At 45.2% G+C, this 26,129-nt stretch overlaps 1 protein-coding gene across 1 annotated transcript in view; it reads right to left on the bottom strand.

Annotated features, from left to right (window-relative positions):
- Positions 1-26,129, bottom strand: part of LOC121535702 (receptor-type tyrosine-protein phosphatase mu-like) — a 427,462-nt gene that overhangs the window by 31,026 nt on the left and 370,307 nt on the right. Inside the window, exon 27 of the mRNA XM_045205919.1 lies at positions 4,406-4,503. Coding sequence (XP_045061854.1) covers positions 4,406-4,503 — 98 coding nt within the window. The remainder of the gene's footprint in view (positions 1-4,405; positions 4,504-26,129) is intronic.

Raw genomic sequence — 26,129 nt, 5'->3', positions numbered from 1 at the left:
GGCTGAAAGACGACATGGATAACATACAGCTGGCGGGATATACGCTACATTGGAAGGATAGAACGGCTGACAAACGGTGGCGCTCTGTGTATATTTGTAAACAACAGCTGGTGCATAAAATCTAATACTAAGGAAGTCTCATGGTTTTGCTCGCCTGAGGTAGAGTACCACATGATAAGCTGTAGACCCACTATTTACCAAGAGAGTTTTCATCTATATTTTTCATAGCTGTCTATTTACCACCACAAACCAATGCTGGCATTAAGATTGCACTGAATGAGCTGTATAAGGCCATAAATCAACAGGAAAACGCTCATCCAGAGGCAGCGCTCCTAGTGGCCGGGGACTTTAATGCAGGGAACTTAAATCCGTTTTACCTCATTTCTACCAGCATGTTAAATGTGCAACCAGAGGGAAAAAAACTCTAGACCACCTTTACTCCACACACAGAGACGCATACAAAGCTCTCCCTCGCCCTCCTTTTGGCAAATATGACCATAACTCTATCCTCCTGATTCCTGCTTATAAGCAAAAACTAAAGCAGGAAGCACCAGTGACTCGGTTAATAAAAAAAGTGGTCAGATGACACAGATGCTAAGCTACAGGACTGTTTTGCTAGCACAGACTGGAACATGTTCCAGGATTCTTCAGATAGCATTGAGGAGTACACCACATCAGTCACTGGCTTCATCAATAAGTGCATCGATGATGTCATCCCCACAGTGACCGTACGTACATACCCCAACCAGAAGCCATGGATTACAGGAAACATCCGCACTGAGCTAAAGGGTAGAGCTGCCGCTTTCAAGGAGCAGGACTCTAACCCGGAAGCTTATAAGAAATCCCGCTATGCCCTCCAACGAACCATCAAACAGGCAAAGAGTCAATACAGGACTAAGATTGAATCTGTAATACCAACATTTTTCAAGCAGACCACCATAGTCCCTGTGCCCAAGAACACTAAGATACCCTGCCTAAATGACTACCGACCCATAGCACGTCTGTAGCCATGAAGTGCTTTGAAAGGCTGGTCATGGCACACATCAACACCATTATCACAGAAACCCTAGACCCACTCCAATTTGCATACCGCCCCAACAGATCCACAGATGATGCAATCTCTATTGCACTCCACACTGCCCTTTCCCACCTGGACAAGAGGAACACCTACGTGAGAATGCTATTCATTGACTACAGCTCAGCGTTCAACACCATAGTGCCCTCAAAGCTCATCACTAAGCTAAGGATCCTGGGACTAAACACCTCCCTCTGGAACTGGCTCCTGGACTTCCTGACGGGCCGCCCCCAGGTGGTAAGGGTAGGTAACAACACATCTGCCACGCTGATCCTCAACACGGGGGCCCCTCAGTGGTGCGTGCTCAATCCCCTCCTGTACTCCCTGTTCACCCATGACTGCATGGCCAGGCACGACTCCAACACCATCATTAAGTTTGTTGATGACACAACAGTGGTAGGCCTGATCACCGACAACGATGAGACAGCCTATAGGGAGGAGGTCAGAGATCTGGCCGTGTGGTGCCGGGATATCAACCTCTCCCTCAACGTGATCAAGACAAAGGAGATGATTGTGGACTACAGGAAAAAAAGAGGACTGAGCACGCCCCCATTCTCATCGACGGGGCTGTAGTGGAACAGGTTGAGAGCTTCAAGTTCCTTGGTGTCCACATCACCAACAAACTATCATGGTCCAAACACACCAAGACAGTCGTGAAGAGGGCACGACAACGCCTATTCCCCCTCAAGAGACTGAAAAGATTTGGTATAGGTCCTCAGATCCTCAAAAGGTTCTACAGCTGCACCATCGAGAGCATCCTGACTGGTTGCATCACAGCCTGGTATGGCAACTGCCCGGCCTCCGACCGCAAGGCACTACAGAGGGTAGTGCATACTGCCCAGTACATCACTGGGGCCAAGCTTCCTGCCATCCAGGACCTCTATACCAGGCGGTGTCAGAGGAAAGCCCTAAAAATTATCAAAGACTCCAGCCACCCTAGTCAGACTGTTCTCTCTGCTACCGCATGGCAAGCGCTACCGGAGTGCCAAGTCTAGGTCCAAAAGGCTTCTTAACAGCTTCTACCCCCAAGCCATAAGACTCCTGAACAGCTAATCATGGCTACCCGGACTATTTGCATTGACCCCCCACCCCACCCCCACCCCTTCTTTTACGCTGCTGCTACTCTGTTTATTATCTATGCATAGTCACTTTAACTCTACCCACATGTACATAAGAACACCTCGACTAGCCGGTGCCCCCGCACATTGACTCTGTACCGGTACCCCCTGTATATAGCCTCCCTACTGTTATTTCACATTGACTCTGTACCGGTACCCCCCTGTATATAGCCTCCCTACTGTTATTTCACATTGACTCTGTACCGGTACCCCCTGTATATATAGCCTCCCTACTGTTATTTTATTTTACTGCTGATCTTTAATTATTTTCTATTTTTATTTTTTAATTATAAATTTTTTACTCAACACTTTTTTTTTCTTCTTAAAACTGCATTGTTGATTAAGGGGCTTGTAAGTAAGCATTTCACTGTAAGGTCTACACCGGTTGTATTCGGCGCATGTGGCAAATAAAATTTGATTTCATTTGATTTGAGAGTGGAGGATAGGAGAGGAGAGGGAGAGAGGGAGAGAGAGAGAGAGAGAGAGAGGGGGGAGAGGGGGGAGGGAGGGGGAGAGAGGGAGAGATCGTGGATGGTAACAGCATAATCATCTAACTGTTTTGCAACTAAAACAAGATTTTCTATTGGACAAATTCAGGTAGGTTTGTTTTATGTTTTAGAATTAATGTCGTGCAATTCTACACATTCTGCCATGGGGTGTACAGAAAATCTTGCAATTTTTAAGTAAGCTTGCTGCAATTCTAGACATTTTGCCATGGGGCGGAGAGAAGATTTAGCAATTTCATAACTAATTTAATGCAATTCTACTCATTTAGCCATGGGGCAGAGAACGAAAGGAGATGTTTTACAGCTAATTTCCTGTAATTCTACACATTTTTCCATAGGGTGGAGAGAAATGTGAAATCTGAATGAGACTGACTAACAAAATCAATGGGTGCCCTCCGGCCGGTAATTCGACCATGATTACTAAGTTCAGATAGCTGGCCGGTAAACTAACTTTGCAATTAAAAAATGTTAGGTGACATGGGCTAATTGACGGTCTATCAGTGACTGACATAAGAGAAAAACTGCTGTCTATTAGTTTGTCTGTCTGTCTGTTCATCTGTCTGTCTGTTCTGTTGGTCCTGTCTGACTGTCTGTCTGTTAATCTGTCTGTTCTGTTCATCTGTCTGTCTGTTCTGTTGGTCCTGTCTGTCTGTCTGTCTGTCTGTTAATCTGTCTGTTCTGTTGGTCCTGTCTGTCTGTCTGTCTGTTAATCTGTCTGTCTGTCTGTCTGTCTGTCTGTTGGTCCTGTCCTTCTGTCTGTTAATCTGTCTGTCTGTTCTGTCTGTCTGTTGGTCCTGTCCTTCTGTCTGTCTGTTGGTTCAGTCGGTCGGTCGCCTCAACACCTCCACCATAATGAATGCCATCAATCAGTTTCCTCTCACTTCACAATTATCTGATAGAGGGATGGGGTGAAGTGGGAGGAGGGGTGGGGGAGCGGGTGAGTGGGGGCGGGGGGGAGAGAGAGAAAGAGATGACGTCTGGCAGAGATAGGGACACATGGCTCACTAAGTCTGACAGCAACTTTACCAAAAGGCACTACGGTACACATATACATAGGCCTAGTCTCAAATGGCATATACTACAAAACAAGTGCACTAGGGAATGGAATAGGGTATAAAGGAACAGGATGAATAGGGTTGAGACAGTCAGTGTTGTTCCCACCCTGCCCACTTTGAATTCTGTCCATAACAAGTACACTACATACCAGTGTTGAGCTCAATTCCATTTCAAATTCCATTTTCAATTCAGGAAGTACACTAACATTCCAATTCTCTTCCAATGCTTTTCAATTAGGACAATTTGGAACTTGAATTGGAGTTTGGTTCACTTTTTTGAGTTGACTGTAATCGAAATGGAATTGAGCACAACCCTGCTACATATGGAATTGTGTGTCATTTCAGACAGTCAATACTCAGTACCCACCCTGCCCATTGCCCTACATAGGGCTCTTGACTCCTGAATAAGTGCCCTACATAGGGCTCTTGACTCCTGAATAAGTGCCCTACATAGGGCTCCTGACTCCTGAATAAGTGTGGTCACGGCTAGAAGGGATCCAGCTTTTGTCAAATGAATGTCAGATTTGACTTTACGCAGCAGGTTAGGAGAATTAACGTAGCTTTTTGACATTTAATTTGACAAAAGCTGTATCTAGCCATGACCAACTGCCTGCCCTATGTGGGGAATATGGTGTAATTTGAGACACTCACCCTGCCCACTTCCACCAGGTTGGTGACCATGACGATAGCAGCAGTGTTCTCCTGCCACACCATCCCCCAGAAGTCAAACACCGTCTCCTGCATGGGACCTGGTGGGGAGGGGGAGGGGGGGAGGGGAGGGAGGGGGGAGGGGAGGGGGGGTTAGATAAAGATAATATTCATTCACAGGCTGCACTGCATCCGGTTTCTTGCCAGAGGAGCAGATTATCGCCCTAAACCGAAGCAGCTCTTAGGGTCTCATATTCATCATGCATGGTCACTGAACCACCTAGCTCATTCCATTACACTCTGTATCCATTGGACCATTTTCTTCATAAAACACATTGAGATGCTCAACATTAGTTGCCCTAGTGGTGGAAAGAACTTTCCATCTCCTCCTAACAAGCATAATATCTCCCTTAATAAGACGTACATCACCCATCACTCGTACTCCTTAAGGCCTGTTCATCACCCATCACTCGTACTCCTTAAGGCCTGTTCATCACCCATCACTCGTACTCCTTAAGGCCTGTTCATCACCCATCACTCGTACTCCTTAAGGCCTGTTCATCACCCATCACTCGTACTCCTTAAGGCCTGTTCATCACCCATCACTCGTACTCCTTAAGGCCTGTTCATCACCCATCACTAGTACTCCTTAAGGCCTGTTCATCACCCATCACTCGTACTCCTTAAGGCCTGTTCATCACCCATCACTCGTACTCCTTAAGGCCTGTTCATCACCCATCACTCGTACTCCTTAAGGCCTGTTCATCACCCATCACTAGTACTCCTTAAGGCCTGTTCATCACCCATCACTCGTACGCCTTAAGGCCTGTTCATCACCCATCACTCGTACTCCTTAAGGCCTGTTCATCACCCATCACTCGTACTCCTTAAGGCCTGTTCATCACCCATCACTAGTACTCCTTAAGGCCTGTTCATCACCCATCACTCGTACTCCTTAAGGCCTGTTCATCACCCATCACTCGTACTCCTTAAGACCTGTTCATATGTGTCACAACCAATCACCAGGCAGCCATCCAACCCATCCCAGATTTAAAACTTCACTGAACAATAATTGCAAATTGATAGGAATTAAATTATGAATCTAGTTAATTCAAATTAATATTGTTTTTAATCAACCGCCCAACTGGAAAGAAATTTACTTTTGACAAATTAATTAGAGGAAGCAAATCCCTGTGCATCCTCCGGCATAGTTAATATGTATTACCTGGAGGTCACACACACACACACACACCACACACACACACACACACACACACACACACACACACACACACACACACACACACACACACACACACACACACACACACACACACACACACACACACACGGAAGCGCAGCAGTGGCAGCTGGGTGATGACAGTTTTATGAGCAGTAGACCCACAGTGATTAGTCCTCTGTGTATGTGCTTGGTACAACTCTGTTAAAAGTCATCCTCCACTCCCCTGTTACCCCTCTAGACTCACCATGTTGTCAGTCTGTACTTCCATACTTCCAGGGCGGGAGACAATCTCTTCTTAATCTGCTCAAGTCTCTTTCTCTCTCCCCCTCTCCCTCCCTCTCGATGTCCCTCTCTCTCTCTCCCTCCCTCTATCTATCTCTTTAACCCCCCCTCTCTCTCTCTCTCCATCTCTTTAACCCCCACCCCCCCCACTCCACATCTCCCCAATCTGGTTTCCCTCCCACTCCCATCCCAGCGGGATCATTCCAACTCCTCAAAAGTTTCGGAGCGTTACTCCGAGTTAAGCGGGACATCTGGTGTGTAGGTTTTCTCTGATGTGTGTGTGTGTGTGTGTGTCTGTGTGCGTGCGTGTGCGTACGTTTTCTCACTAACACAATAGCACCCGGTATTATGTGGTAAATGATCCAACAGGGGGCCGATTGCCAAGCGAGAAGCGGAGAGAGACGGAGAGATGGAGCCAAGTTTGATAGATAAGGCGTCTAGTGTAGCTCGTTACTGCAGGGTGGATATAACACCTAGATATGGAGGAGGATGATGCAATATAAAGGAGACAGACTAAATGTTGGCAGACTAAAACAGGAACTCCAACATGTACCTTAAAAACTGTCTGGTAACTGTGCTACTGCAGGGTGGGTATAACATCTATCTATAACATCTATCTAGGTACAGAGCCTTGTAAAAGTATTCATCCCTCTTGGCGTTTTTCCTATTTTGTTGCATTGCAACCTGTCATTTAAATTGATTTTTTATTTGGATTTCATGTAATGGACATACACAAAATAGTCCAAATTGGTGAAGTGAAATGAAAAATATTACTTGTTTCAATTTTTTTTTTTTTTTTTTTTAATAACGGAACAGTGGTGCGTGCATATGTATTCACCCCCTTTTGCTATGAAGCCCCTAAAATAAGATCTGGTGCAACCAATTACCTTCAGAAGTCACATAATTTAGTTAGATTGCACACAGGTAGACTTTATTTAAGTGTCACATGATCTCAGTAGCTATACACCTGTTCTGAAAGGCCCCAGAGTCTGCAACACCACTAAGCAAGGGGCACCACCAAGCAAGCGGCACCATGAAGACCAAGGAGCTCTCCAAACTGGTCAGGGACAAAGTTGTGGAGAAGTACAGATCAGGATTGTGTTATAAAAACATATCAGAAACTTTGAACATCCCACGGAGCACCATTAAATCCATTATTAAAAAATGGAAAGAACATGGCACCACAACAAACCTGCCAAGAGAGGGCCGCCCACCAAAACTCACGGACCAGGCAAGGAGGGCATTAATCAGAGAGGCAACAAAGAGACCAAAGATAACCCTGAAGGAGCTGCAAAGCACCACAGCGGAGATTGGAGTATCTGTGTCATGTCTCCTCCCGTTGCTCCCCTCCGGCGCTCTGATTCGCCGGTCTACTGAGCCACCGGTCTGAGCGCACCACCTCGGCAACACCGGAATGGAAACCCAACGCACCCTAATCAACCTCCAACGCACCTGCACCTCATCATCTCATCACCACCCCTATTTAGCCCTCGACAGTTCTGTAATATGTTGTGTGTGAATAGTTATACATGCTCAAGTTTTCCGTTTTTTTGTCTTATTTCATGTTTGTTTCACCCCCAAAATTATTTTGCATCTTCAAAGTGGTAGGCATGTTGTGTAAATCAAATGATCCAACCCCCCCCACCCCCCAAAATCCATTTTAATTCCAGGTTGTAAGGCAACAAAATAGGAAAAATGCCAAGTGGGGGGTGAATACTTTCGCAAGCCACTCTACATGTAGGAGGATGTACTGTTACTGCAGGGTGGATATAACATCAACCTAGGTATGGAGGAGGAGGAGGAGGAGGAGGAGGAGGAAGAGGAGGAAGAGGAGGAGGAGGAGGAAGAGGAGGAGGAGGAGGAGGAAGAGGTGGAGGAAGAGGAGGAGGAGGAAGAGGAGGAGGAGGAGGAAGAGGAGGAGGAGGAGGAGGAGGAGGAGGGAGGAAGAGGAGGAAGAGGAGGAGGAGGAGGAGGAGGAGGAGGAAGAGGAGGAGGAGGAGGAGGAAGAGGTGGAGGAAGAGGAGGAGGAGGAGAGGAGGAGGAGGAGGAGGAAGAGGAGGAGGAGGAGGGGGAGGAGGAGGAGGAAGAGGAAGAGGAGGAGGAGGAAGAGGTGGAGGAGGAGGTGGAGGAAGAGGAGGAGGAGGAGGAGGAGGAGGAGGAGGAGGAGGAGGAGGAGGAGGAAGAGGAGGAGGAGGAGGAGGAGGGGAGGAGGAGGAAGAGGAGGAGGAGGAGGAGGAGGAGGAGGAAGAGGAGGAGGAGGAGGAAGAGGAGGAAGAGGAGGAGGAGGAGGTGGAGGAGGAGGTGGGGGAGGAGGAGGAGGAGGAGGAGGAGGAGGTAACTTTGTAAAGGAGGTTGTATTAAAGTATTAAAGTACACATCAATAAAGTACGTAAAAAGCTGAAATACTTATTTAAAGAAAAAAATAAAATCATACAACAAGAAACCACTGTCAATCACAGACCATCGTCTGTCTTACTATGGACACTTTCCATAGGCCTCTTTTCTCAAATCCTTTACTTCCTGTGCTTTAACATACATTTTACTTATGGATTTAAATCTTTATTTTACCACTGTATTGAGGCTAAGCCTATAATATTTATAATACAGACGCCATTTAGCAGACACTTTTATCCAAAGTGACGTACAGTCGTGTACATTTTACGTATGGGTGGTCCCATACCCTGGTGTTGCAAGCCTTACCAACTGGGCAACAAAGGACCACCTATCAATTGTTAGAGAAATGACAGTTCTTGTTTTCCAGATTCAGATTAAGCCTAGTCTCGGACTAAGGAAAACTCTCCATTAAATAGGCTTTTTAGTCTAGCACTAGGGTTAATCTGTGTCCAGAAAACTGGCCCTGACAGTTTGACACAAGGTGAGCGAGCAGAACAGTGAGAGGAGGTACTTCAACAGCGACTACACCACCCCCCACACACACACGCACACGCTGCCACCCCCCCACACACACACGCTGCCCCCCCCACACACACACACACACACACACACACCTTTCCTCTCCTGTGAAGTGGGAGTGCTGCAGTAATCCCCTAGCCAGTGCGCCATAAAACTCCTGATCTACACTAAAAAAATAAAATAAAATAAAAGGAAAATGTGTGCAGTCACTACTGTAAGTCGCTCTGGATAATGCCACACTTCCGAAATCACCTTGTTGTCACGTGTCTCTTGGAGGTCTGGAGAATTTTGTATTTAAAAAATGATTTGAGTGGTCCGCTGGCTCCCGGCGGCAAGATTTTTGATTGGATGTTACATTTGAAGAACCCTCCCCCCACACACCGTAGAAGGGGTGCTGTGTGTTATGTGCCTCACTGTTTCCCTTCCAGGATTGTTGCCTATGCTAGTTTCAAGTGCTAGTTTTCAAGTTATCAGGTGTGGCCGACAGTCTGGGATTTTATATTTATTGAAATTGAAAGTGGATTACGCTGGTAAAGTCAAACATTACAACCCGTTCTAAACCGCTCTGGTGACAAACACACTTATTTTCCTCGACTCCATTCGTCCACGCTGCGCTTTGCTACCACGGAAAATATTGTGAAGATTGCCCATTGTTTTGTTTTTCTAAGGACCCAAAAAAACGTAGGCAGTGGGTGAACCATTTCAAGTAAGGAAATACAGTGCATTCGGAAAGTATTCAGACCCCTTGACTTTTTCCACATTTTGTTACATTACAGCCTTATTCTAAAATTGATCAAATAAAAATGTGTCCTCATCAATCTACACACAAAACCCCATCATGACAAAGCGAAAACATTTTTAAATTTTTTTTTTATTGCAGATTTATTCAAAATAAAAAACATAAATACCTTATTTACATAAGTATTCAGACCCTTTGCTATGAGACTCGAAATTGAGCTCAGGTGCATCCTGTTTCCATTGATCATCCTTGAGATGTTTCTACAAGTTGATTGGAGTCCACCTGTGGTAAATTCAATTGATTGGACATGATTTGGAAAGGCACAAACCTGTCTATATAAGGTCCCTTAGTTGACAGTGCACGTCAGAGCAAAAACGAAGCCACGAGGTCGAAGGAATTGTCCGTAGAGCTCAGAGACAGGATTGTGTCGAGGCACAGATCTGGGGAAGGGTACCCAAAACATTTATGCAGCATTAAAGGTCCCCAAGAACACAGTGGCCTCCATCATTCCTAAATGGAAGAAGTTTGGATCCACCAAGACTCTTCCTAGAGCTGGCCGGCCGGCCAAACCGAGCAATCGGGGGAGAAGGGCCTTGTTCAGGGAGGTGACCAAGAACCCAATAGTAACTCTTACAGAGCTCCAGAGTTCCTCTGTAGAGATGGGAGAACCTTCCAGAAAGACAACCATCTCTGCAGCACTCCACCAATCAGGCCATTATGGTAGAGTGGCCAGACGGAAGCCACTCCTCAGTAAAAGGCACATGACAGCCCGCTTGGAGTTTGCCAAAAGGCAACTAAAGGACTCTCAGACCATGAGAAACAAGATTCTCTGGTCTGATGAAACCAAGATTGAACTCTTTGGCCTGAATGACAAGCGTCACGTCTGGAGGAAACCTGGCACCATCTCTACGGTGAAGCATGGTGGTGGCAGCATCATGCTGTGGGATGTTTATCAGCGGCATGGACTGGGAGACTAGTCAGGATCGAGGAAACGATGAACGGAGAGATCCTTGATGAAAACCTGCTCCAGAGCGCTCAGGACCTCAGACTAGGGTGAAGGTTCACCTTCCAACAGGACAACGACCCTAAGCACACAGCCAAGACAACACAGGAGTGGCTTAGGACAAGTCTCTGAATGTCCTTGAGTGGCCCAGCCAGAGCCTTGAACCCGATCGAACATCTCTGGAGAGACCTGAAAATAGCTGTGCAGCGACGCTCCCCATCCAACCTGACAGAGCTTGAGAGGATCTGCAGAGAAGAATGGGAGAAACTCCCCAAATACAGGTGTGCCAAGCTTGTGGTGTCATACCCAAGAAGACTTGAGGCTGTAATTGCTGCCAAAGGTGCTTCAACAAAGTACTGAGTAAAGGGTCTGAATACTTATGTAAATGTGATATTTCTCTTTTTTTGCAAAAATGTCTAAAAACCTGTTTTTGCTTTGTCATTATAGGGTATTGTGTGTAGATTGATCAGAAGAAAAAAGAAACAATTTAATCCATTTTAGAATAAGGCTGTAATGTAACAAAATGTGGAAAAAGTCAAGGGGTCTGAATACTTTCCGAATACACTGTACATGTTTTAAATGTTTTAAAAAACGATGTATTATTAGCTAGCTAGCTAGCTGGCTACATTAGGCCACTTTGTAGGCCAACCCAACTAAGCTGCTAGCTAGCTAGCTAACTTTACACACTGTTTAGCTAAGTGAATTAAATGTCATCAGCTAGCTAACTTCCTATTAGCTAGCTATCGTGATGTAATCATTGTAAATGAATAACACAGTCTCCAAATGCATCTGTAGATAACAGCCATGGAAGAGGGTGACATTGCAGCTCCAGCTGTCAGTAACGGGAGAGTGTAGGCTACTGGACAGGACAGGTAATATTGTGGGAGGACGTTATGAAAAGATTCTCCAGTTCCAGTCCCTAGATGGTTAAACTTTGAGGACAGAGAGACAATAGCGACATATTATTCAGTGCTGTCTAACTTTAATGTAATGAAGCCTGTTTCTTTGTGATGTTTTCTGTCCTCAGATATGGAAAGCTGTGAAAGCCTGTTAGTTGATGAAGAGAGCGCTCCCAATGAATGTCCCAAGAGACTAAGGGTGTATCCTATATCCCATGGGGTTATATGTGTAGTCCTGCTTATGTTAGGGTTACGTTGTATACAAATGTTGTATATAAAAACACAGTTAAACGTCACCCAATGTATAAACCTATTACAATTGGAGCAGGCCAACCCTGCTGGAGGTCTGCTGGGTGTGCAGGGTTCTGTTCCAGCCCAGCAATAACACACCTGATTCAACTTATCAAATCTAATGAGTTGATAATCAAGTGTGTGATTGCTGGGCTGGAATAGAAGTCTGCTCACCCAGTAAATCAGGGATCAGTGGAGCAACATTGTGTTTTTTTTGTTACCCTGAAATGATGCTTTAGTAATAATAGCCTAGTTTTTACTACTCAATGATATATTGTTATTTAGACTAAGACGTCTCATCTTTACATACCAGTTAGCATATTTGTACATTTTGATGTGATGAAGTGTTAATTCTTTGAAGTGAAGTGTTTAAACTTGTTTTAATTGTTAAACTATTATTCAAAATGAACTGGTGTCAATGTTGATTAATCACATTTCACAATCAATAAAGAGAGGAAGGGTTTATGTCTCTAATGTGTCTGTGTTTCTGAGTTTTTATTCTCAAATGAACATTTCCTGGTTGTCTAGTTGTAAGATCTCCAATCTGTTTTATTTAATTGTCACCCTCTCTCAGCATATCAGCCATGTGAATCCATTGTGCAGCTTATCATATGGCATGCATCGCCAAGGCAACCAGAGGCCTACACTATCATGTCATTTCTGGTCTTATGGGCATCTGTCAACTGAAGCAGAGAATAGATACACTCACACATTGTTTACATGTTGAGCTATAGGTTCTCAATTTAAAATGATGTCAGTAGACAAACCGTATACCAGATTTTGTACATGCCTTTTAGGTGCTGACATATACAATTATTTAGTGCAAATCCAACCCTTCTAATGTAGGTACAGTGTGCAAATAAGGAGATTACATTTAAGCTACAGGAGATGAGCATTACAGGTAACATATTACGAGGTTCATTTTCTTTCATTAATTTTAGCAATATTGCTTGCAAAATGATTGCAGTTGTTCCCATAGATACACAGTACATGGTTGCTCCATGTGTCACTGACCCTGGATAAACTAGCGACTGTGCTAACACTGCTAGCCTTTTAGATCACTGACCCTGGATAAACTAGCGACTGTGCTAACACTGCTAGCCTTTTAGATCACTGACCCTGGATAAACTAGCGACTGTGCTAACACTGCTAGCCTTTTAGATCACTGACCCTGGATAAACTAGTGACTGTGCTAACACTGCTAGCCTTTTAGATCACTGACCCTGGATAAACTAGCGACTGTGCTAACACTGCCAGCCTTTTAGATCACTGACCCTGGATAAACTAGCGACTGTGCTAACACTGCCAGCCTTTTAGATCACTGACCCTGGATAAACTAGCGACTGTGCTAACACTGCCAGCCTTTTAGATCACTGACCCTGGATAAACTAGCGACTGTGCTAACACTGCTAGCCTTTTAGATCAATAACATGCTGTTCTTATTAAAATTTTGTTGGCTTTAGAGCAATTGAACTAGCTAGTAACTAGCTAGTTCGTTATACCTAGGTAGCTTACAAGGTTAGCTGACTTTTCTCAAAACTAACCTCATTGTGGCTAGATGCTTCTTGTCCCTCGTGCTAGCCTTTACAGCCAATTATCACTTCAGAAACGTCCAAATTTAAAATATTGATCTGGTCAGCTTTATAGACCATTTCCCCCCTCTTACTGCAGCTTTAGCTCATCTCAAAAGAATCGATAAATGCTGTGAAAACCATCATGTTGCAAATGTTCTAAAATGTTTTGTTCAAATCTGAGTCCTCACGCACTGTTGCTCCTACGGCACTAATCTGGTGAGCACCTTTGGAGCTCCGCCCAAGCAAGGCATTTGATTGGTTTGATGTGTCTAGGCGGCAGGTAGCTTAGTGGTTAAGAGCGATGTGCCAGTAACCGAAAGGTCGCTGGTTCTAATCCCAGAGCCGACTAGGTGAAAAATCTGTCGATGTGCCCTTGAGCAAGGCACTTAACCCTAATTGCTCCTGTAAGTCGCTCTGGATAAGAGCGTCTGCTAAATGACTAAAATGTAAAAAAAAATGTGACGCCGTTTGACCCCTCTTTAGCTGATTTCTGCCATGGAGCTTCACCCAGGCTTCCTGTTTTAGGGAAGTCAGGGTCGCGACGAGGCTAAGTTAGGGTTGAAGTGACTAGTCATCAGGATGTGATGATAAACAGTAGCAGCAGCGTATGTGATGAGTCATAAGAGATTAGCGCAAAAAAATGTCAATTTCGGATAGTTAAATAGTTAACCAATAGCTACCCGGACTAACTATTTAGCAGTCTTATGGCTTGGGGGTAGAAGCTGTTCAGGGTCCTGTTGGTTCCAGACTTCGGTATTTGTGTGAGTCTGCGCGTGCACGTGTGTGTGTGTGTGTGTGTGTGTGTGTGTGTGTGTAGTGACGCTAGGCAGTCAGAGTGAAGCCAGGTGGATCTAGGACAGGATCTATTAAATCAAGTGTTTCCACCTCCATGGATATCTCCTGGATCACTGGTCTAGTGTTTCCACCTCCATGGATATCTCCTGGATCACTAGTCTAGTGTTTCCACCTCCATGGATATCTCCTGGATCTCTGGTCTAGTGTTTCCACCTCCATGGATATCTCCTGGATCACTGGTCTAGTGTTTCCACCTCCATGGATATCTCCTGGATCACTGGTCTAGTGTTTCCACCTCCATGGATATCTCCTGGATCACTAGTCTAGTGTTTCCACCTCCATGGATATCTCCTGGATCACTAGTCTAGTGTTTCCACCTCCATGGATATCTCCTGGATCACTAGTCTAGTGTGTCCACTGATACTGATGAGACTCTGATAGTAATGAGAACTGATGAGACTCTGATAGTAATGAGACTCTGATAGTAATGAGACTCTGATAGTAATGAGACTCTGATAGTAATGAGACTCTGATAGTAATGAGACTCTGATAGTGATGAGACTCTGATAGTAATGAGACTCTGATACTGATGAGACTCTGATAGTAATGAGACTCTGATAGTAATGAGACTCTGATAGTAATGAGACTCTGATAGTAATGAGACTCTGATAGTAATGAGACTCTGATAGTGATGAGACTCTGATAGTAATGAGACTCTGATAGTAATGAGACTCTGATAGTGATGAGACTCTGATAGTAATGAGACTCTGATAGTAATGAGACTCTGATAGTAATGAGACAGTAATGAGACTCTGATAGTAATGAGACTCTGATAGTAATGAGACAGTAATGAGACTCTGATAGTAATGAGACTCTGATAGTAATGTGACTCTGATAGTGATGAGACTCTGATAGTGATGAGACTCTGATAGTGATGAGACAGTAATGAGACTCTGATAGTAATGAGACTCTGATAGTAATGAGACTGATAGTAATGAGACTCTGGTAGTAATGAGACTCTGATAGTAATGAGACTCTGATAGTAATGAGACTTTGATAGTAATGAGACTCTGATAGTAATGATACTCTGATACTGATGAGACTCTGATAGTAATGAGACTCTGATAGTAATGAGACTCTGATAGTAATGAGACTCTGATAGTGATGAGACTCTGATAGTAATGCGACTCTGATAGTGATGAGACTGATCAATGTTCACCTGACATCACCTTCACACACACACACACACACACTCGTAAACACACTCATCTAGAACACAGGCATCTAATGGATGCCACTGCTGTTTACTACATCTAAAGGACAGCGTTGCCTCACATGCCGTCTCGGCTGAAAATACATATTGATATCTATAATATATCAGAAGTCATGCTCTTACGTGCTTATATAAAGTTATACATCATTATAACTGTTGGTTTACTGTAGGTTACCCACTATGCTGAGGAAAAAGTCATATTTAAAATATATATCTACAGCTTGCCATTTTATCTCATCTAGTACTGGGTTTCCTCATCATTTCTGTTTCAGCCCCCTGAGCCAGTCTGGCTTTTGTGCAAGTGTCACTCGCTCATAAAAGCACAATCTAAAAACGTTCCTTGTTTCCATCTAGCAGAGTGAAGCCCAGGTGTACTTCTCAGGTGCAACCGTGTGCCGTTTCACTGAGTAGAGGAGACAGTCTCTGTCTTGGGCTGCTATTCCCTCCCTCCCTCCCTCTCTGTCTTTTCAATTCTCTCCCACCTTCTCCCCCTCTCTCTCTTCCCTGTCTCTCTCTGTCCCACTCTCCTCTCTCTCCCCCTATGTTCCTCCTGTCAGTGGGGGAGTATGATGATGAATTATAAAGGACCTGCTCTACCAGATGTCTTCACACTGATTCACACTTCCTCTTCTATCCAGGCGAGGGGATAAGTCTCTTCTAGCCAGGGGAGGGGAGGGGAGAAGTCACTTCTAGCCAGGCAAGGGGAGGGGAGAAGTCTCTTCTAGCCAGGCGAGGGGAGAAGTCTCTTCTAGCTAGGGGAGGGGAGAAGTCTCTTCTAGCCAGGCGAGGGGATGGGAGAAGTCTCTTCTAGCCAGGCGAGGGGAGGGGAGAAGTCTCTTCTAGCTAGGGGAGGGGAGAAGTCTCTTCTATCCAGGCGAGGGGAGGGGAGAAGTCTCTTCTAGCCAGGCGAGGGGAGGGGAGAAGTCACTTCTAGCCAGGTGAGGGGAGGGGAGAAGTCTCTTCTAGCCAGGCGAGGGGAGAAGTCTCTTCTAGTCAGGCGAGGGGAGGGGAGAAGTCTCTTCTAGCCAGGCGAGGGGAGGGGAGAAGTCTATTCTAGCCAGGGGAGGGGAGAAGTCTCTTCTAGCCAGGCGAGGGGAGAAGTCTCTTCTAGCCAGGGGAGGGGGAGGGAGGGAGAAGTCACTTCTAGTCAGGGGAGGGGAGAAGTCTCTTCTAGTCAGAGGAGGGGAGAAGTCTCTTCTAGCCAGGGGAGGGGAGAAGTCTCTTCTAGCCAGGGGAGGGGAGGGGAGGGGAGAAGTCACTTCTAGCCAGGCGAGGGGAGAAGTCTCTTCTAGCCAGGGGAGGGGAGAAGTCTCTTCTAGTCAGGGGAGGGGAAGGGAGGGTAGAAGTCTCTTCTAGTCAGGGGAGGGGAGAAGTCTCTTCTAGCCAGGGGAGGGGAAGGGAGGGTAGAAGTATATTCTAGTCGGGGGAGGGGAGAAGTCTCTTCTAGTCAGGGGCGGGGAGAAGTCTCTTCTAGCCAGGGGAGGGGAAGGGAGGGGAGAAGTCTCTTCTAGTCAGGGGAGGGGAGAAGTCTCTTCTAGCCAGGGGAGGGGAGGGGAGGGGAGAAGTCTCTTCTAGTCAGGGGAGGGGAGGGGAGGGGAGAAGTCACTTCTAGTCAGGGGAGGGGAGAAGTCTCTTCTAGTCAGGGGAGGGGAGGGGAGGGTAGAAGTCTATTCTAGTCAGGGGAGGGGAGGGGAGGGGAGGGGAGAAGTCTCTTCTAGTCAGGGGAGGGGAGAAGTCTCTTCTAGCCAGGGGAGGGGAAGGGAGGGTAGAAGTCTCTTCTAGTCAGGGGAGGGGAGGGGAGGGTAGAAGTCTCTTCTAGCCAGGGGAGGGGAAGGGAGGGTAGAAGTCTCTTCTAGTCAGGGGAGGGGAGAAGTCTCTTCTAGCCAGGGGAGGGGAAGGGAGGGTAGAAGTCTCTTCTAGTCAGGGGAGGGGAGAAGTCTCTTCTAGTCAGGGGAGGGGAGAAGTCTCTTCTAGCCAGGGGAGGGGAGAAGTCTCTTCTAGCCAGGGGAGGGGAGAAGTCTCTTCTAGTCAGGGGAGGGGAGGGGAGGGGAGAAGTCTCTTCTAGCCAGGGGAGGGGAAGGGAGGGTAGAAGTCTCTTCTAGCCAGGGGAGGGGAAGGGAGGGTAGAAGTCTCTTCTAGTCAGGGGAGGGGAGGGGAGGGGAGAAGCCACTTCTGCTGGGAAGTCACTGCTATTTATCAATACGCTTCCTGCGTTGTATTGATAAAATGGAGGACTCATTGCGCTATCAACGCTGCAGGAGTTGTACATATTTCGCCCTGTTCCAGGATGAAGTCGAACACCCTGAATCTCAGTGCGATAATTGCCTGCTCGCGGAGGGCTACAGAGAAGTCGCTACGCTGGGTATACTAAGAGAGCTACAGAGAAGTCGCTACGCTGGGTATACTAAGAGGGCTACAGAGAAGTCGCTACGCTGGGTATACTAAGAGGGCTACAGAGAAGTCGCTACGCTGGGTATACTAAGAGGGCTACAGAGAAGTCGCTACGCTGGGTATACTAAGAGGGCTACAGAGAAGTCGCTACGCTGGGTATACTAAGAGGGCTACAGAGAAGTCGCTACGCTGGGCATACTAAGAGGGCTACAGAGAAGCCGCCACGCTGGGTATACTAAGAGGGCTACAGAGAAGTCGCTACGCTGGGCATACTAAGAGGGCTACAGAGAAGTCGCTACGCTGGGCATACTAAGAGGGCTACAGAGAAGTCGCTACACTGGGCATACTAAGAGGGCTACAGAGAAGTCGCTACGCTGGGTATACTAAGAGGGCTACAGAGAAGTCGCTACGCTGGGCATACTAAGAGGGCTACAGAGAAGTCGCTACGCTGGGTATACTAAGAGGGCTACAGAGAAGTCGCTACGCTGGGCATACTAAGAGGGCTACAGAGAAGTCGCTACGCTGGGCATACTAAGAGGGCTACAGAGAAGTCGCTACGCTGGGCATACTAAGAGGGCTACAGAGAAGTCGCTACGCTGGGCATACTAATAGGGCTACAGAGAAGTCGCTACGCTGGGTATACTAAGAGGGCTACAGAGAAGTCGCTACGCTGGGTATACTAAGAGGGCTACAGAGAAGTCGCTACACTGGGTATACTAAGAGGGCTACAGAGAAGTCGCTACGCTGGGCATACTAAGAGGGCTACAGAGAAGTCGCTACGCTGGGCATACTAAGAGGGCTACAGAGAAGTCGCTACGCTGGGCATACTAAGAGGGCTACAGAGAAGTCGCTACGCTGGGTATACTAAGAGGGCTACAGAGAAGTCGCTACGCTGGGCATACTAAGAGGGCTACAGAGAAGTCGCTACGCTGGGCATACTAAGAGGGCTACAGAGAAGTCGCTACGCTGGGCATACTAAGAGGGCTACAGAGAAGTCGCTACGCTGGGCATACTAAGAGGGCTACAGAGAAGTCGCTACGCTGGGTATAATAAGAGGGCTACAGAGAAGTCGCTACGCTGGGCATACTAATAGGGCTACAGAGAAGTTGCTACGCTGGGCATACTAAGAGGGCTACAGAGAAGTCGCTACGCTGGGCATACTAAGAGGGCTACAGAGAAGTCGCTACGCTGGGTATACTAAGAGGTCTACAGAGAAGTCGCTACGCTGGGCATACTAAGAGGGCTACAGAGAAGTCGCTACGCTGGGTATACTAAGAGGGCTACAGAGAAGTCGCTACGCTGGGCATACTAATAGGGCTACAGAGAAGTCGCTACGCTGGGCATACTAAGAGGGCTACAGAGAAGTCGCTACGCTGGGCATACTAAGAGGGCTACAGAGAAGTCGCTACGCTGGGTATACTAAGAGGGCTACAGAGAAGTCGCTACGCTGGGTATACTAAGAGGGCTACAGAGAAGTCGCTACGCTGGGTATACTAAGAGGGCTACAGAGAAGTCGCTACGCTGGGTATACTAAGAGGGCTACAGAGAAGTCGCTACGCTGGGCATACTAAGAGGGCTACAGAGAAGTCGCTACGCTGGGTATACTAGGAGGGCTACAGAGAAGTCGCTACGCTGGGCATACTAATAGCTGATAACAGGCTGCTGGGAAAGACAAGACCTGTCCTCATTTTCTAAAGCTAAGAGACAATTTCTTACAGCTTTTGGAGAATGCTCAGAAATTAGCAGAATATATAATTGTCTCGGGCCCAATTCCATCTCCTTGCCGTTGTGGGACTGAGTGTTTTAGCCGTCTTTGGTCTCTTCCCCAGTGGTTAAATGCGTCTGACCAAGGACTTGGGCGTGTCCCTTCGTCGACAGTTTTGACTCCTCCTGGAATAGGCCTGGCTACTTTGTGGAAGACAGAATTCACCTGGGTGAAAATGACTCCCGGCTGTTGTCATCAAAACATTGGAAAGGTTCTTGGTCAACTACATTGATGTGAGGACAATATTAGCATTACATGTAAGTCAGTTTTTACCATCTCCTCTTTGGTCACTGTGAGAGTTCCACATGTTGTATCTGAAAGTGGTGACATGCCTAATGGTGCTAACCAGAGATGTACAGTTGAAGTCGGAAGTTTACATACACCTTAGCCAAATACATTTAAACTCAGTTTTTCACAATTCCTGACATTTAATTATAGTAACAATTCCCTGTTTTAGGTCAGTTAGGATCACCACTTTATTTTAAGAATGTGAAATGTCAGAATAATAGTAGAGAGAATAATTTATTTCAGCTTTTATTTCTTTCATCACATTCCCAGTGGGTCAGAAGTTTACATACACTCAATCAGTATTTGGTAGCATTGCCTTTAAATTGTTTAACTTGGGTCAAACGTTTCGGGTAGCCTTCCACAAGCTTCCCACAATAAATTGGGTGAATTTTGGCCCATTCCACCTGACAGAGCTGGTGTAACTGAGTCAGGTTTGTAGGCCTCCTTGCTCGCACACGCTTTTTCAGTTCTGCCCACACATTCTCTATAGGATTGAGGTCAGGGCTTTGTGATGGCCACTCCAATACCTTGACTTTGTTGTCCTTAAGCCATTTTGCCACAACTTTGGAAGTATGCTTGGGGTCATTGTCCATTTGGAAGACCCATTTGCGACCAAGCTTTAACTTCCTGACTGATGTCTTGAGATGTTGCTTCAATACATTCACATAATTTTCCTTCCTCATGATGCCATCTATTTTGTGAAGTGCACCAGTCCCTCCTGCAGCAAAGCACCCCCACAGCATGATGCTGCCACCCCCGTGCTTCACGGTTGGGATGGTGTTCTTCGGCTTGCAAGTCCCCCCTTTTCCTCCAAACATAACGATGGTCATTATGGCAAAACAGTTCTATTTTTGTTTCATCAGACCAGAGGACATTTCTCCAAAAAGTACGATCTTTGTCCACATGTGCAGTTGCAAACCGTAGTCTGGCTTTTTTATGGCAGTTTTGGAGCAGTGGCTTCTTCCTTGTTGAGCGGCCTTTCAGGTTATGTCAATATAGGACTAGTTTTACTGTGGATATAGATACTTTTGTACCTGTTTCCTCCAGCATCTTCACAAGGTCCTTTGCTGTTGTTCTGGGATTGATTTGCACTTTTCGCACCAAAGTATGTTAATCTCTAGGAGACAGAACGCGTCTCCTTCCTGAGCGGTGTGATGGCTGCGTGGTCCCATGGTGTTTATACTTGTGTACTATCGTTTGTACAGATGAACGTGGTACCTTCAGGCGTTTGGAAATTGCTCCCAAGGATGAACCAGACTTTTGGAGGTCTACAATTTGTTTTCTGAGGTCTTGGGTGATTTGTTTTTATTTTCCCATGATGTCAAGCAAAGAGGCACTGAGTTTGAAGGTAGGCCTTGAAATACACCCACAGGTACACCTCCAATTGACTCAAATGATGTCAATTAGCCTATCAGAAGCTTCTAAAGCCATGACATCATTTTCTGGAATTTTCCAAGCTGTTTAAAGGCACAGTCAATTTAGTGTATGTAAACTTCTGACCCACTGGAATTGTGATACAGTTAATTATAAGTGAAATAATCTGTCTGTAAACAATTGTTGGAAAAATTACTTGTGTCATGCACAAAGTAGATGTCCTAACCGACTTGCCAAAACTATAGTTTGTTAACAAGACATTTGTGAAGTGGTTGAAAAACGAGTTTTAATGACTCCAACCTAAGTGTATGTAAACTTCCGACTTCAACTGTATCTGAAAGTGGTGACATGCCTAATGGTGTAATTGCTATTTCTACATTGTTTTCTTTTCCTAATAGGTATAAACCAATCTGGGTCTCCTGTTGTTCTGAAATCTCAAAGTAATCTGACTTGTATTGAAACTCTGTGTGATTTTAAATGCAGAAAAGGTTTACAATTTTTTAATCTTAACATTCGTACTTTATTACCTAAAATGGATCATGTCAAGATCTGGGCTTCTCAGGCAGACCCTGATATTTGTATTTTATCTGAAACCCGGTTAACTGATAAAACCCTGGACTCTGAGGTTGCTATGGTTACAATGTGTTTAGGGCTGATAGGAAAGACTAAGGTGGTGGTGTTGCTATTTACACAAAGACTCTTCTGTCTGTGTCTCTGTTAAAGGCTACCTCCAGTCCTCAACTATTTGAATTGTTGGCTTTAAGTCTTCAGTTGGGTTAAAAAAAAAAAAAAAACAGTTATAGGAATCTATCGTCCGCCAAGAAGTGTGTACTAAACGAACTCACTGATTTAATTGCCATTTTTACTACCCCAGAGGTGTTGATCGCTGGAGATTTTAATCTTGCATGGGGAACGCAGGATGCTGACTGTTTAAAGGATTTTTGTGCTAATCTAAATTTGACCCAGCTGATTACAAAGCCTACTCGTCCAAGCTTAAAGGACCCTACAAAATCAACTTTGATTGACCTTATATTTACAAATACTCCAGAGAAATATGCTGGGAGTGGGGTATTTGCTTTGGATAATAGTGACCACTCTCCCATTGTATGTGTCAGGGATATACGAATGCCTAGATTGTCACGCCCTGGCTCTGGGACTCTTATATGTTGAGCCAGGGTGTGTAGATTCTATGTGTTTGTGTTTCTATGTTAGGATCTAGTTCATGTGTATCTATGTTGGCCGGGGTGGTTCTCAATCAGAGGCAACGAGAATCAGCTGTTGCTTGTTGTCTCTGATTGGGAACCATATTTAGGCAGCCTGTTTGGCACAGTGTATTGTGGGATCTTGTTCCGTGTATGGTTTTGTGTTTGTTACCAAGGACTTCATGTATCGTTTTGTTGGTTTTGTTCGTGTGGTGAATATAATAAAGTATGTTCGCATTCCACGCTGCGCATTGGTCTACTCCTTTCGACGATCGTGACATAGATCCACACCTTGTTTTATCAACAAGAGGAATTTTAATCATTTCAGGCCTTTTTTTGTGACTTTTATTTTGGTGACTTTGATTGTATTGCATCTATTGACCCAGAGTTGGCTCTGAACCACTCCTCAAATGTTTTCAATTGTATTGTAGATAAACATGCTCCCTTTAAAAAAAACAATCCAGAGCTATCTGAAGTCATACTCCAACAGAGATGCTGCCTGGGCCAAAGCAGGTTAGTTAGTAGAACAGAGATGCTGCCCGGGCCAAAGCAGGTTAGTTAGTAGAACAGAGATGCTGCCTGGGCCAAACCAGGTTAGTTAGTAGAACAGAGATGTTGCCTGGGCCAAAGCTAGACTCACAGACTCGGGGCCCAGACTGGCAGTCTCTCAGGCGATTTGAGAAATCTGTGTATAAAACTAGTTAAAAAAAGCAAAATCAGATGATTATGTTAATACACTATCTGAATGTACAGGGAACCTTTTGGAAAGCTGTTAAGTCACTGAAGGGTTGCGTCTCCTCTTCTCTCCCCCAATAAATTAATTTAGATTCTGTCCCTATTACTGACAGAATGGATATCATTACTGCATTTAATCACCATTTTATCTCCGCAGGCTATATATATATATATACTCCTGAGCAGCATTTTCAGTATCGTTCAATAGATTTTCACCATCAACATACAAACAACTATTTTCAAGAGCTGGAAATATATATATATATATTTGAATGTATTTCAAAGCCAGCTCTTGAAAATAGTTGTTTGTATGTTGATGGTGAAAATCTATTGAACGATACTGAAAATGCTGCTCAGGAGTTTTCTTTTCGGAAATTCACAGATAAAGAAGTCCTGGATGCTTTGTTTCCATTAGACACACACAAAAAAAAAACGCACAGGGGATCATCTGGAGCCTGGTCTGCTTTAAGTGTGCAGCTCCCCTTTATTGCTGGCTCAGTAGCCCACATTTGTTTTATTTAACGTTGTTACCAGGAAGTATTCCAAAAGCATGGAAATCTGCATATGTGCTGCCACTCCATAAGGGGCAGGGAAACGAATGATCTGGATAACTATCGCCCCATTTCAAGAGTGCCGCCCATGAGTGGCGCAGTGGTCTAAGGCACTGCATCGCAGTGCTAACTGTGCCACTAGAGATCCTGGTTCGAATCCAGGAGACTCATGGGCGGCGCACAATTGGCCCAGCGTCGTCCAGGGTAGGGGAGGGAATGGCCGGCAGGGATGTAGCTCAGTTGGTAGAGCATGGCGTTTGCAACGCCAGGGTTGTGGGTTCAATTCCAACGGGGGGCCAGTATAAAAAAAATATGTATTCACTAACTGTAAGTCGCTCTGGATAAGAGCGTCTGCTAAATGACTAAAATGTAAATGTAAGACGACCTTGTTTAGCTAAGATTCTTGAATCCTTGGTTAATGTACAACTTTTTTTTTTTTTTATCTGATAGTTTTATTTTTAATATAAACCAATCAGGGTTTAGGCCTGGGCATAGTGCTACCACGGCAACCACGCTAGTTATTAATGATCTTGTCGATGCCTTGGATGCTAAAAAGAGCTGTGCTGCCTTGTTTATTGACCTGTCAAAGGCGTTCGACACTGTTGATCTGTTTTGCTGAAGACGTTATCTAGAGTAGGCCTGGGATACACAGCCTGTTTATGGTTTCAGAATTATCTTAGCGACACAACTCAGGCCAGCTTGAGTTGACAGACGGGGTTCAATCTGAATTTCTTGAGATTCAAAAAGGTGTTCCTCAGGGTTCTATTTTGGGTCCATTATTGTTCACTTGTATATTAATGACATAGGAAACACTGTTAATACTTGTAACATGAATCTCTATGCAGATGACACAGTTTTAATTTTTGTATTCAGTGCAGCAGGTCATTCGTGAACTTCAGCATGACTTTGATTCAATTCAGAGATCACTTCCTAAATTAGTGTTAAATACAAGTACAACTAAGCTCATGCTGTTCTCCAGGTCACGAAATGTTGACCCCGAGGACCTGCATGAAGTACAGATTAGGTCTGGGTTATAAAATAATTTCTGAAACTTTGAACATCCCACGGAGCGCCATTAAATCCATTATTAAAACATTGAAAGAATATGGCACCACAACAAACCTGCCAAGAGAGGGCCGCCCACCAAAACTCACGGACCAGGCAAGGAGGGCATTAATCAGAGAGGCAACAAAGAGACCAAAGATAACCCCGAAGGAGCTGCAAAGCTCCACAGCGGAGATTGGAGTATCTGTCCATAGGACCAATTTAAGCCATACACTCCACAGAGCTGGGCTTTACGGAAGAGTGGCCAGAAAAAAGCCATTGCTTAAAGAAAAAAAGAAACAAACACGTTTGGTGTTTGCCAAAAGCCATGTGGGAGACTCCCCAAACATTTGGAAGAAGGTACTCTGGTCAGATGAGACTAAAATAGAGCTTTTTGGCCATCAAGGAAAACGCTATGTCTGGCGCAAACCCAATACCTCTCATCACCCCGAGAACACCATCCCCACAGTGAAGCATGGTGGTGGCAGCATCATGCTGTGGGGATGTTTTTCAGTGGCAGGGACTAGGAAACTGGTCAGAAATGAAGGAATGATGGATGGCGCTAAATACAGAGAAATTCTTGTTTCAGTCTTCCAGAGATTTGAGACTGGGACGGAGGTTCACCTTCCAGCAGGACAATGACCCTAAGCATACTGCTAAAGCAACACTTGAGTGGTTTAAGGGGAAACATTTAAATGTCTTGGAATGGCCTAGTCAAAGCCCAGATGTCAATCCAATTGATAATCTGTGGTATGACTTAAAGATTGCTGTACAGCAGCGGAACCCATCCAACTTGAAGGAGCTGGAGCAGTTTTGCCTTGAAGAATGGGCAAAAATCCCAGTGGCTAGATGTGCCAAGCTTATAGAGACATACCCCAAGAGACTTGCAGCTGTAATTGCTGCAAAAGGTGGCTCTACAAAGTATTGACTTTTGGGGGGGGGTGAATAGTTATGCAGGCTCAAGTTTTCTGTTTTTTTTTGTCTTATTTCTTGTTTGTTTCACAATAAAAAATAGTTTGCATCTTCAAAGTGGTAGGCATGTTGTGTAAATCAAATGATACAAACCCCCCCCAAAAATCAATTTTAATTCCAGGTTGTAAGGCAACAAAATAGGAAAAATGCCAAGGAGGGGGTGAATACTTTCGCAAGCCACTGTAGTCTTAATATTAACTCCTTCAGAATTAAGCATTTCTTGCAGATACACCAAATATAGGCTAAATAAAACAATAGTGGAGAAATATGATTTATTTCTTTCAACTTCTTGAGAGAATGTGAATGTGCAGTTAGATACCGTCTGTAGACCTGCTATCTTTACCAGCATAATAAAAGCTGATAGTATTTCAACCACATAAAATATTCATCCAA

The sequence above is a fragment of the Coregonus clupeaformis genome, chromosome 21 (genome assembly GCF_020615455.1).
Source record: "Coregonus clupeaformis isolate EN_2021a chromosome 21, ASM2061545v1, whole genome shotgun sequence".
NCBI lineage: Eukaryota > Metazoa > Chordata > Actinopteri > Salmoniformes > Salmonidae > Coregonus > Coregonus clupeaformis.
Note: the sequence above shows the minus strand (reverse complement) of the source record. Positions and strands in the feature narration are given on the sequence as shown.